Here is a 10720-nt window from a genome sequence, read left to right as displayed (position 1 = left end):
TAGAAGCCCGAGTAAAATCATACACGCCCATGGAAAAAATGAGGGACATTGTTGTAATTTTGAAAGAGAACATGGGAATGCTCAAAGAAATAAATAAATAAATATGTGAAAAGGGAAAGAGGAGTTTCCAGAATCAGTGCTCTGGACACAGTTCCCATGCTTACTCACACTTGACTTCATCCTTGTTAACTCCGCTCTTTGTGAGTTCTTTCTTGTGAGAGAGACAGAGAGGGTAGTTGCAGGGTCCTTTTTGCATGACAAGCAACATGCTTATATGAATTAATTAACCTCTAATATTAATCATTATTATTATGACTGACTGAGAGAGAGAGAGAGAGAGAGAGAGAGAGAGATCACTCTGAGAGAGACCCATTGAGAGAGAGAGAGATGGCTAAGGGGAATGGGAATGGAAGCAGCAACAACAGCAGCAGAGGGAGGCCATATGGATTGATGTTGGTGATGGCATTTGGGGCAGCATTGCTTGGGGTGATGGTGCTTCACAAGCTCAGGGAGAGGCGCATCTTCAACCTCCTCCTCAAAGAGAAAGACACCGACCTCATTTCTCTTCACCACCTTTTACAGGTTCTCTCTCTCTTGAACGCAACCCCCTTTACAAAACTACAAATCAATCTCTCTCTTTGCACGCCACCTACTAATTAAGCACATGCTGACATGCCCTCATCTCCCCTTTTGAGTTTTTAGTTTTCTCCTTAAAGAAAATCACCCAGAAAATTATGGCTTGCAAACCAGTGCTTGTTTTGAGCTGTTAATTGCTATGTATTCATGTTGCTGTTTCAATCGACATGCAGATCCAGAAGCTCTTTGAAAAGCACTTTCACTTTGTGTCCCCTCCCCTGTAGAAAAAAAGTAAAAAATTGATGGCATATCGATGGACGAATTACCAAAACACCTAACTAATTTAATCAGTGACCAATTATTTTATTTGGGTCTTAATTTGGGGGTGCCGTTGAGTTGGGGGAGAAGAACTTCCATGCAATGAGGATGTCATTTTGGCGGTATTCCAAACGTGATTTGCTTGGAATACCGCTACAATAACGTCCTAGTGTTAGTGCCTTTCTCTCAAGGGGAGAAGGGGTGGATGATTAATTATTGATTACGAAGCGTATTATTAAACACAATTAGCATGTATGGCTAATGAGATTCTATTTAGTGATATTTTGCTATTTGTTTACCCTCACAGAAGGAGAGATACTACGCCAAAGAGTTGAAAAGGAAGAACGAAGAGATGACAACGAAGCTATACTCCATTAGAACCCAAAAGATGGAGCTTGACAGAAGAGTCTTGGAGTTGAAGTCCACCATTGATTCGCTTAAAGAGGAGCTACAAACCATGGAGGCCGCACTTGAGGAGAAGCAGAGTGAAATCAAAATGCAGAGAGTGAACGTGGAGAATGAGAATCCTCAAGTGGTGGAATTATTAGAAATCTTGAAGAAAAAAGAAGCTGAAGTTGAAGATTTGAAACAACATCTTGAATACCCGGTTAAGGTCTCGTGGGTGAGCACTGATGATCCATCAAATCCAGCTGTAAATCTAACCTTGTCTGAAAGTGTGGCAGGAAAAGGGAAAACAGAGGTGACTGAGACTACAGAAGAGGCTGATCGATTGCAAGAATCCACCATCTCTAACAAGGACATTGAGAAAGAAAGGCCAAGTGAAGGTGGAAGTGGGAATAAATCCATTCGTCTTAGACAGGGTGAGAACACAACAGAAGTAGACGATCAAATTGGAAACGGAGAGGGAGAAACTGATAGGAGAGAAATGATGAGCAAACAGTCAGAGAATTTCATGAACCCTAAAGACGGGAATATCAAAGGGGACACCGAAGAGGAGGGCCAAGGAAAGAGAGGTGAGAATTTCAAAGATGGTGAGGAAAGTAACCTGGCAAATGCAGCTGAGGCAATTAGTGACACTAATGGAAAAGATGATGGAAATATTGAAAACTCTGAACTCAATGAGAGTCAGAAACTTCATGCGCCTCCTAATGGTGGGATGAAGTTGGAAATGCAAGACAACTCTGACAACAGTGGAAGGTCTAGAAGAGTGAGAGGGAAGCATGGCTTTATTAGTGGCGATAGACGTAAGAAATCGAGATTAATTGCTAAGTACAGGAGGTTGGGGAACAGGGGAAATTTTAAAACCAACGGAGTGGGAAGTGTAGGAAGTGTGAGAAGTACAAGATTCAGCAAAGATGGTCAGAATGGGTCTATGGACAGTGGAGACTTAGAGGAAGCAGCTTCAAACAGGAGACTTAAAGGTGATAGCAAACAGAGACTTGAAGTTGGAAAATCAGAAGACCATGAAGCCATTAACATGCAACAACAGAACCTAAACAACAGGGATATCAAGAAACCAGAAAATAGTGCTGAAAAAACGAAATCTGCCGATACGCAGGACTTGCCAGCAGATTTGGAAGTTGCAGATGCAGAGGAACAAGAAAAAGATGCAACTGATGATAATGTCTTTGATGAATTATCTGGTTCCAATTTGGAAGAAGATAAAGAAGAGTACAGGGAGGAAGTAGATGAGTCTGAATTTTAGCAGATGTAGCAAGTTCTTAAGACTTCAGTTTAATCAGGAAGTGTTGGATATCTGCTTTTATTGCTAGTTATGTTTGGTTAGCATGTTTAAGCCAGAGTGAACTGAAATCTGGTGTATTTATTCTACAAACCCGGATTTTAGCATTTAACATCCCTGAATAGCCAAGAGAGTGATTCATTTGGTTTAAGAACTCCCCAGAAAACGAAACTGCAGACTAGAAAAACAACTTTGCGCTATTAAAGAGTTTACCATAAAAATATTTCCCAGAAATTGAAGAATCGCTTCGATACGAGTTGCTGACTTGCTTTAAAAATAAAGGCAGATATTATGAAATTGGAGTATACACTGTTCTTGTGTTTGAGTGGCTTTTCTAATTTACTGAAAATGACAATTTACTTGCGAATAAATTTCCATTGAATCCAACAATAAGTTAAGGGTCTGATTGGGGTTACTTCTCTAGAGCATAATTAACTGCCCTTTAAAGCCATCAAAAGATTTTTGAACTAGGAAGGAGAATGTCATTATTTTATTGACACATGAAAGGTTAATGCATCGAATCATAAAAGTAACTACAAAAAAGACATAATTGGACAGGGCATAAACTCCCAACAAAGCCATTAACCTCGATATTTTTTCAATGTATCGATCTCCATAGACTGATCAAAAATCAGTTGCTGACAAAGAAAATGAAATTTGAAGGCATTATATCCAAGCAAACTCGTTATTTCAAAGAAGTTCTGGGAATATCTAAAACTCCAAGCCTCAGTGCGATGCTTCCGCCAGTTTCTGAACCAAAACAAGAATTAGTCAGCAAAAGCTAAAAGTACATCACAAAACAACACAATAGTTTACATCGGTGACTCCATACTGGAATGCTAAACTACACTCTCAGCTATGTTTACCTGGTTCAATCAAAATTAGTTTTTTTTTTCTCCCTGATCCTAGAGTTACTAGGATTGTCCAACCAATAAACACAGAAGAAAAGGCACACTGCATTGCGTGCTTCACACAGAAGTACTCTACAAGACCCTGACCCAGCCTAAATTCCCTAACCTGATCCATAGCTAGCTCTATGTAGGGCATTAGTAGCAATTAGCAAAGCAACACCCCGTAATAATGTGATCCAATTGCCATATGTGAACAACTTGAATATTGCAAACAAGAGTGTCATCTTGCAAATTTTCTTAGAGGTGAACCACTAACTATAGATTACCAAGCCCATCTATATCATAACACCAAAAACATACAATATAAAGCAGGGAATGTGACGACAGGACAAAAGGAGAACAATCATTTATTGTAAGAGTATAAAGTGAGAGACGCAACGTGAGTTCTCTAGTTATGTTTTTGGCATCCTACTTATTTTTAAGCATGCACAGATTTAACAAAACCTAGATGCTGGAAACAATGTAAAACTACAACATCTCACTAGATTGCGACAGGGAGCAGCCATATAAAGGCATATCTGATTGATAACACAAAATTACGACACACATCCTTCTGCATCGAAAACAGTGCTAATTAAAAAATATTAAATATAAAAAATATATTTATTAAATATAAAAAATATAAAAAAAAAAAAAAAAAACACAGCAATGTTGCTTTGCATATCTGATGCCTAAGCCCACAACCAACCATAACATATCCTAATACTTATGGGTTAAAGAAATCTGAAGTACCTCTTCCTTTTTGCCCTTGCCTCCAGTGAAGAACTTGTAAGCCCCAAAGATGAGTAGACCCCAGCCAGATAAGGAGACAATTACAAACTGCAAAAGTACAGATTCCAGTCAAGAAAACAACTTTATGTGCCCAGTAATTTCTATTATACCAAAGGTTCAAGAACAAAGCTAACGAACTTCAACAAGGTAATGTGTAAAACCACTTTTCCATAGCTAACAGCCTCTTGTTAGCACGTCTTTTCAGACGAGAATCATAACTCAGCACCCATAAAAATGTTAACATTGCTTATCTAACTAATAAAAATGTTAACATTGGGGGTTCTATGTAGTTGATCCAAATTAAAATGAAGCCAAGTTTCGTAATTTTGACCGAGACAAGCCTCAAATTGGAGGGGAAAAGGTTCAAACCCAAAACAACCGGAATGCATTTTGTGATAACTTGCTGTTTATGCTGCTATTCTACATCTTAAGCCATAAAGATTTTTCCTTGACGAATGTCAATTCCAAACAATTGGGTAAAATGAAAACCTAAAAAAGGCATCAAAATCATCACAACCCATTAAAATTCAACAAGAAACTAATTTCTTGAAAACGAATACCACGACTATAAATTTATAAAAAGAACAATGAAATTTAAGATAAAAGGAAAACGAAGCACAGAGAGAGAGAGAGAGGGACTGACATGCTCTTCCTTCCATTTGGATGGGCTCAATGGGTCTTGCCAGACGTTAACCCTTGGGGGTCCATGATGATCTGCAAGTTCAAATTTTTTTGTCGAAATAAAATCAGCTCAAAACTCTAGATCGGGAATCAAGTAATGGAAGAACACAATATTGAATCTACGGAATCTACGGTTTACCAGCAGCGCCGGCAAGGCCACGCCTTTGGATTAGATTCGATGCTTGAGACGAGGTTCTAGCCGAAGAGATTCGACTCGAAGTTGCGAATTGACGAGCTGCAGCCGCCGCTAAAGTAGCCATGGCTTTGAGCTTCAGAGATGAGAGGTAGACGAAGAGGAGAGCGAGACACAGAAAAACGAGGAAATGCTTGCTTATGAGTTATGCGTCATATGACTACAAGTAGCGCAAAAACGTCGTCGTTTGCGCGAATTACTAATGGAGCGTTGGATACTTGGGTTAGTTTCTGAAGTTTAGACCAAAAGGCCTGTAAGCCCAAAACTGGAGAAATTCTCCGGTCCGCACTAACGCATCACCTCACCCGTCTGGCCGCAGATGCACACAAGGGAGCTCCCTGCATTGGGGTCTCATACGGCCCTACTTTAGTGGATCCCAATGAGAGGTCCCATTATTTATTTTGTGGGTCGAATCAAAGAATTACTCTTAAAATTAACTCATTGGGCCCATCCAATGTTCTTGAGAAGATATGCAAGACTTGAAAATGTAGTTGAATAATATTTGTTCATAACGGAGAATGTACCATGCCTAATCGAAATTTTGTATTTGAATTTCCTTTACTCTGATATGAGCCTAGCACACAAGGAAGGCCACTCATCTACTTGTATATAAATCGTGTTTGTATGAGCTTTTAGGTTTTTGCGTTGCGTTTGAAACAATAGCTTCTCATAGTCACAAGTACTTGTTACTTTGCATTCATTCAAAGTGAACTTAAGCGATACAGGGGAATTATATTTCATACCATGTAAATCTAGTCAAGTAAAAACGTAGAGAGAATACAAATCTGCTTGAATGAATATTCCTGCTTCTATGTGCCATAGAAAGATTTATAAGAAAAAAAGGAATTAAAATATGGAGCAAGCTTGTCCAATGAATTGGAAAACGAACAACTCAATCAATTTCTTGTCACTCCAGAAGGCAATTGCATCTTTTGTTAACTCTTGAAGTGAAGATAAACAGGTAAAAGAAGAATGATAACAGCACTGGTGCCAATAACTATGGCAATGCAAGCCCACTTCCTGTTATTCTTCTGATAGTCCTTAGCTACCTCAAGCTGCAGATTTCCTCGCCTGACGAACGAATTGGCACGTGCCACATGGCTCTCTATGTCATTCAACTGCTGCCCTTGTGCATCAACCAGTGCAGCCATGTCTAGGAACACTTGGTGGAGCTCAATGAGGCTCTTCTCCATCTCCTTCACGGCATCATGCCGCTCTTGGATCTCTTGAACAGTGTCCAAAACTTGGCCACGACCCTGCTCCTCAATTGCCTTCTGAAGCAATGTCTCACTCGCTCCACTCGATATCAAATTCTCAATCATTTCTTCATTGGCCTTCTCACCTGTTATTGTGAAGTACCTCCTTTGAACTGTCTCTTTGTATTCGGATCCCATTTTGGTTCTGAGGCCTTGAAAGTCATCCATCATGTCCTTGAACTTCTTTGCTAAGCCACTAAGTACTGAAGTTCTTGTTCGATCAGAAGATGACCCTGCTCCACAGCTGGGAAGTTTACGCTGATCAGCATTGGAGAGTTCAAGTGTTTCCAGCGTCCCCTTGATGATTTTAACCAGCTTCAATACCTGCTCAACATCAGAATCCATCCTGGCGCTAAGCTCTTTCATGGATTTGGCATCGTGGATGAGTTTGCTCTCCTTATTGGCTTCCTGTAACCGCTTGTAAAGCTGCACTACAGCTCCCATGTCATGTTTGACATTCTCTATCTCCTTAAAGAATCCATCAAGATTGACAGTCTCTTTCCAGGCCTCACCACCTGCCTGCATATCATCAATGCAGACTTGGTGTTCGAGGTCCTTGTATCTTTTGAACGAATCGCTCAAAAACAGATCGTTCATCTTGGCAGCTTATCTTGATCTCAGCTTTGCTGTTTGGTAGGCAGGAGAAACTTGTTTGAGGTACGGACTGGTGAGAGGGTCATAGCATTTTTCACTTTTCTGAGGACCAACATTATAGGAGAGGGAGGAATTCATGGTTGCCCATGAATTGCCACATGGCTGCTTCTCCTTCTTGATACACCCTTTGAATTGGGTTTGACTTTGTCATTGATTTTCATCTCAATGATCATGATTGCAAATTCAAACAGTAATCTAAATGAAAGTTGACTTGCGTTCCAATAGATCTGGCCTCAAACTGTCAAACATAAGTACGTGTTGACCAAATTGATTAAATAAAAGAAACATGAAGAGCACTAAACATTTGTAGTGTTGCCCCTGTAGATTTGTGGTTTGGCAAGTGAAATACAATAATTTAAAACATGGCATTGCAGATTTACAATGCAGGGCTGATTAAATTACTCATATGTCATGGAAACATATTACATGGAAAGTTAGAAGCAAGCTGAAGTGAATATGCTGCAACTATAGGCCTACAAGTACACATGGTGATAAAAGCAGAATCAAATAAGAGCCAGTTTATATATATGATCATAAAAAATGATATTACAAAAAAAGGAATATGTCCATCAGCTAATGATCAAAATTTTCTTTCTCATTTACAGAAGCTTGTACTCACATATACACTACAATGGTACTTTTCACGAATCATCTCCCGGGTCATGATTTCTAGACAATATGATGATGTCACTTAGCCTCGTGCTATCTAATGTTGAAATAGATAGATCATGACATTATATCTTCTTGTTTTAGTTGTTGCTGCTTAATTTTCTCCTGTTTCCATAATTCCAATTGAATAATACTACACTTCAAACTCCTCTCCTGACTCTGTCCGCACAAAATAAAAAGAAATAGGTCACTTCTGAGAAGTTTTGAGCCACTCGTATGACATTAAGCATTAGTAGGTCGAATTTTAAACATGTATAGTTCTTGATTTTGAAAAGAATAGCGTTCTTTTATTACCTCAAGTGTCGATATGGTCTTGGAAAGATCAAGACACTCCTCTAAAAGCAATTTTTCTTGCGCAACCACCTTTGCTAATTCAGACAGTAAGGGAACAGTCTGCTCCGCCTGTTCAAGAATCGGGTTCAATGTGAGTCCGCATTGCACACATTTCAGGTAACAAGGTAGTAGTATATAAGCTTACAAACCACTGAAGTATACCAGAGGTGAGAAAGTAGCTAGCAACAACTTCATGGAAGCTGTGAGATCGGAAGCATGTCGAAGAGCAACAGCAGCCAATTGAATATCCACCTGCAGAATGCTTGGCTTTGTTAGCAAAACAAATCTCTTTCGCCAAAAACAAAACCTTACAATCAGTTTCCTTTGGCCTACCTCTGCACCCTCAATGAGGGGTACTCTGCAGACAACAGAATATAAGCACTCTTTCATCATGGAAAATGCTGCCATGTGTTGCCATTCCATATCTCCCCAAGACTCCAATGGCTTAAGCTACACAAATTACGAACACATCAGTCACATTTTAACACAGGTTGTTTGAATCAATCCAAACATCTGCACACCATCAATCTTGTAACAAAATATTTATTGATTGTTGTTTGCTACTGACTTGAGATCGGAGTATAGAATTCAGCTTCAGGTCAAGCTTTTCTTTCTCTAGCTTCAGTTTCTTCTGTAGCACGGAATGTCGCAACTTTATAAGACTATCCCAAGCATATGTAACATTGGACTGCAAAAATCATAGAAAAACAAATAGTTCCCAGTTATGAACTGAACTATGGTAACCTCATAATCTCATGAGAATAAAAATAAATAAAAAAAATTGTTCCCACAAAGTAGAACTAGAATCAGAGATAACCTGTGCTTGATTAGATATCTTCTCATCCACAACATAAGCTCTAGCATTGGCATATCGCCACTGCATCAATCTGTTATGAAGCAACCGAAGTTGATGACCCATCTCCGTCATACTTGGCGCTGAAGAAACCGAATTAGACCTTACCAGCACTGAGCTAGACGAAGAAGATTTCTTACTCTTGAACAAGTCCAACCCCAAGTTGAGCAACTTCTCCACCCCCTTGGTTTTTGAGGGACTAGTGGGAGGCTTCAAGCTAGAAAACGACATCGGTAGGCCCATGTTCTCGACAGACATCGTCGGCGACCCTGTTCTTCCCGGTGACAATGCCCATTGTGTCGTCGCCCCCGTCAGCGAATGAGCTCTCCTCATCACATTTTTAATGGTGAATTTGTTCAACTTCGGAGACTTATCTCCTGATATCGGATTTGGGAGATTAGAATCCGATGTCCCTCTTCGATGCCTTAAAGGTACCTCATTCATGTACTTTGAAGAAACCCCCATGCCCAATTTTCTCGAACTCGAACCCGCATTTGGAGACCCAACAGTCTGGCCTGAACAGCCATCACTGCACTCCGATCCCGAATCAAGAGTATCGGACAAACCATCCGAAATTCGCCGAGACGGTTTCTGATACAGAGCATTTTCGTCGACTGAAAATCTCCCAGGAACAACCACATTCGAATTACTCGAAAACTTACTCGAAGACGACGAAGAAGAAGGGGAAGTAGATTTTCCCAGAAACTTGAAGTTTCTCGGGTATCTCATCGATCCACCAATGATGGGTTTGTGATTTTCCTTGGCGCTTTCTCTCTCTTTCTCCTTTTCATTCTCGAACAAACCCACTTCTCTGCGGCTTCTCTGCCTATCAAAGTTTGAATTTTTACCCTCGATATGATCTTTGAGCCTGTCGTTTCCAAGGTGATCGGCTAGAGTGTCGAGCTTCTTGTTTGATGATGAAGTTGAAGAGGGCCATAGTCCTCGGATGGGGCCCACCAAGTCATCGAGCTGGGTTTTGGGTTTTCGGGTTTCGTTGAAAGGCGAACCGGATTTGCGCCGGACTGGCGAGATGGCTTGGTTTGGAGATGGGAGGTTGGTGGTGGTTTCGAGCGAAGTGGCTGAAGTTGGTGATGACATAAACCGCGAGCTTACTTCGCGGGATTTGGGTCTTCTGAGTTTGTGAGATTGCTCTGTGACGACTTGATTGTTGTCATTCTTCTTCATGATTTGTTAGAGAGAGAAGGAGAGGGAGAGAGAAATTTTTGATTACTGGTGCGAAAAGAGTATGTGAGGATTTGAAGAATTGATATCTGCGTTTCTTTGGAAACAGATGGGATGATACCAAAAACAAACCACCACACTTGAAATGGCGGCAAATTAGATCCTACGCCGGCATATGAGGGGGGGTTTTGTGGGATTTTGGAGGTGAAATAACTATAATGCCCTTGTGTTGACTAACTTAGCAATAAGTGGTAAATAGACGAAACTAGTGTATTAATTGTTATTCAAAATAATGACTTTGTTTTTTTCATATATACCAATAACATAACAAGATAGGCGATTCGAACACAAAACATCGGTTACAGAAGTAACACGTCTCTTAACCAATTCTTTAATAAAAATAGTAGAACTTGTTAATGGTATTAATGCTATATATGCGTGGTTAGATACAAATAACTTTGTTTGGAAATGAACGTCAGTTTTCGGTGATAAAAGACTCAAAAGGGTACTAGTAGTAGTGATTGCATGAGAGTAAAGCAAGAGACGTTAGGAAGTAGAAGACAAATGGAATAAAGAATCACACTAGGGACTCTGAGACTCAGTACAAAGTAATTCAATTAA

The 10720-nt window shown here is 40.0% G+C and overlaps 4 protein-coding genes across 4 annotated transcripts; 1 reads left to right on the top strand and 3 right to left on the bottom strand.

Moving 5' to 3' along the window:
* On the top strand, positions 328 to 2747 carry LOC18781892 (uncharacterized protein DDB_G0290685). The gene is made up of 2 exons (XM_007215990.2): positions 328 to 582; positions 1202 to 2747. The coding sequence occupies exons 1-2, from the start codon at positions 388 to 390 to the stop codon at positions 2558 to 2560; spliced, it is 1554 nt and encodes a 517-aa protein (XP_007216052.2). The 5' UTR covers positions 328 to 387; the 3' UTR covers positions 2561 to 2747.
* LOC18783410 lies at positions 3056 to 5327 on the bottom strand. Its single transcript, XM_007215115.2, has 4 exons — positions 5099 to 5327; positions 4922 to 4992; positions 4240 to 4326; positions 3056 to 3346 (listed from the first exon to the last, which is right to left on the bottom strand). The coding sequence occupies exons 1-4, from the start codon at positions 5217 to 5219 to the stop codon at positions 3323 to 3325; spliced, it is 303 nt and encodes a 100-aa protein (XP_007215177.1). The 5' UTR covers positions 5220 to 5327; the 3' UTR covers positions 3056 to 3322.
* LOC18783847 (syntaxin-124) lies at positions 5907 to 7307 on the bottom strand. Its single transcript, XM_007216704.2, has one exon. The coding sequence runs from the start codon at positions 7003 to 7005 to the stop codon at positions 6088 to 6090; it is 918 nt and encodes a 305-aa protein (XP_007216766.1). The 5' UTR covers positions 7006 to 7307; the 3' UTR covers positions 5907 to 6087.
* LOC18782370 (QWRF motif-containing protein 3) lies at positions 7581 to 10288 on the bottom strand. The gene is made up of 6 exons (XM_020559092.1): positions 8882 to 10288; positions 8633 to 8752; positions 8398 to 8514; positions 8227 to 8316; positions 8026 to 8133; positions 7581 to 7890 (listed from the first exon to the last, which is right to left on the bottom strand). The coding sequence occupies exons 1-6, from the start codon at positions 10100 to 10102 to the stop codon at positions 7789 to 7791; spliced, it is 1758 nt and encodes a 585-aa protein (XP_020414681.1). The 5' UTR covers positions 10103 to 10288; the 3' UTR covers positions 7581 to 7788.

Source organism: Prunus persica, chromosome G3, assembly GCF_000346465.2.
Source record: "Prunus persica cultivar Lovell chromosome G3, Prunus_persica_NCBIv2, whole genome shotgun sequence".
Lineage (NCBI taxonomy): Eukaryota > Viridiplantae > Streptophyta > Magnoliopsida > Rosales > Rosaceae > Prunus > Prunus persica.
The sequence above is the reverse complement of the archived record's forward strand: the minus strand, read 5'-3'. Positions and strand labels throughout refer to the sequence as shown.

What these genes read in the sequence shown, in the direction of transcription:
- LOC18781892 (XM_007215990.2), top strand. Translation starts at nt 388, where the DNA reads ATGGCTAAGGGGAATGGGAATGGAAGCAGCAACAACAGCAGCAGAGGG. An exon ending in CTCTTCACCACCTTTTACAG is followed by an intron (nt 583 to 1,201) that starts GTTCTCTCTCTC and finishes TTACCCTCACAG; the next exon opens with AAGGAGAGATACTACGCCAA.
- LOC18783410 (XM_007215115.2), bottom strand. Translation starts at nt 5,219, where the DNA reads ATGGCTACTTTAGCGGCGGCTGCAGCTCGTCAATTCGCAACTTCGAGT. An exon ending in CCAAATGGAAGGAAGAGCAT is followed by an intron (nt 4,327 to 4,921) that starts GTCAGTCCCTCT and finishes GTACTTTTGCAG; the next exon opens with TTTGTAATTGTCTCCTTATC. An exon ending in GCAAGGGCAAAAAGGAAGAG is followed by an intron (nt 3,347 to 4,239) that starts GTACTTCAGATT and finishes GTTTTGGTTCAG; the next exon opens with AAACTGGCGGAAGCATCGCA.
- LOC18783847 (XM_007216704.2), bottom strand. Translation starts at nt 7,005, where the DNA reads ATGAACGATCTGTTTTTGAGCGATTCGTTCAAAAGATACAAGGACCTC.
- LOC18782370 (XM_020559092.1), bottom strand. Translation starts at nt 10,102, where the DNA reads ATGAAGAAGAATGACAACAATCAAGTCGTCACAGAGCAATCTCACAAA. An exon ending in ATTCTATACTCCGATCTCAA is followed by an intron (nt 8,515 to 8,632) that starts GTCAGTAGCAAA and finishes TAATTTGTGTAG; the next exon opens with CTTAAGCCATTGGAGTCTTG. An exon ending in TAGCTACTTTCTCACCTCTG is followed by an intron (nt 8,134 to 8,226) that starts GTATACTTCAGT and finishes ATTCTTGAACAG; the next exon opens with GCGGAGCAGACTGTTCCCTT.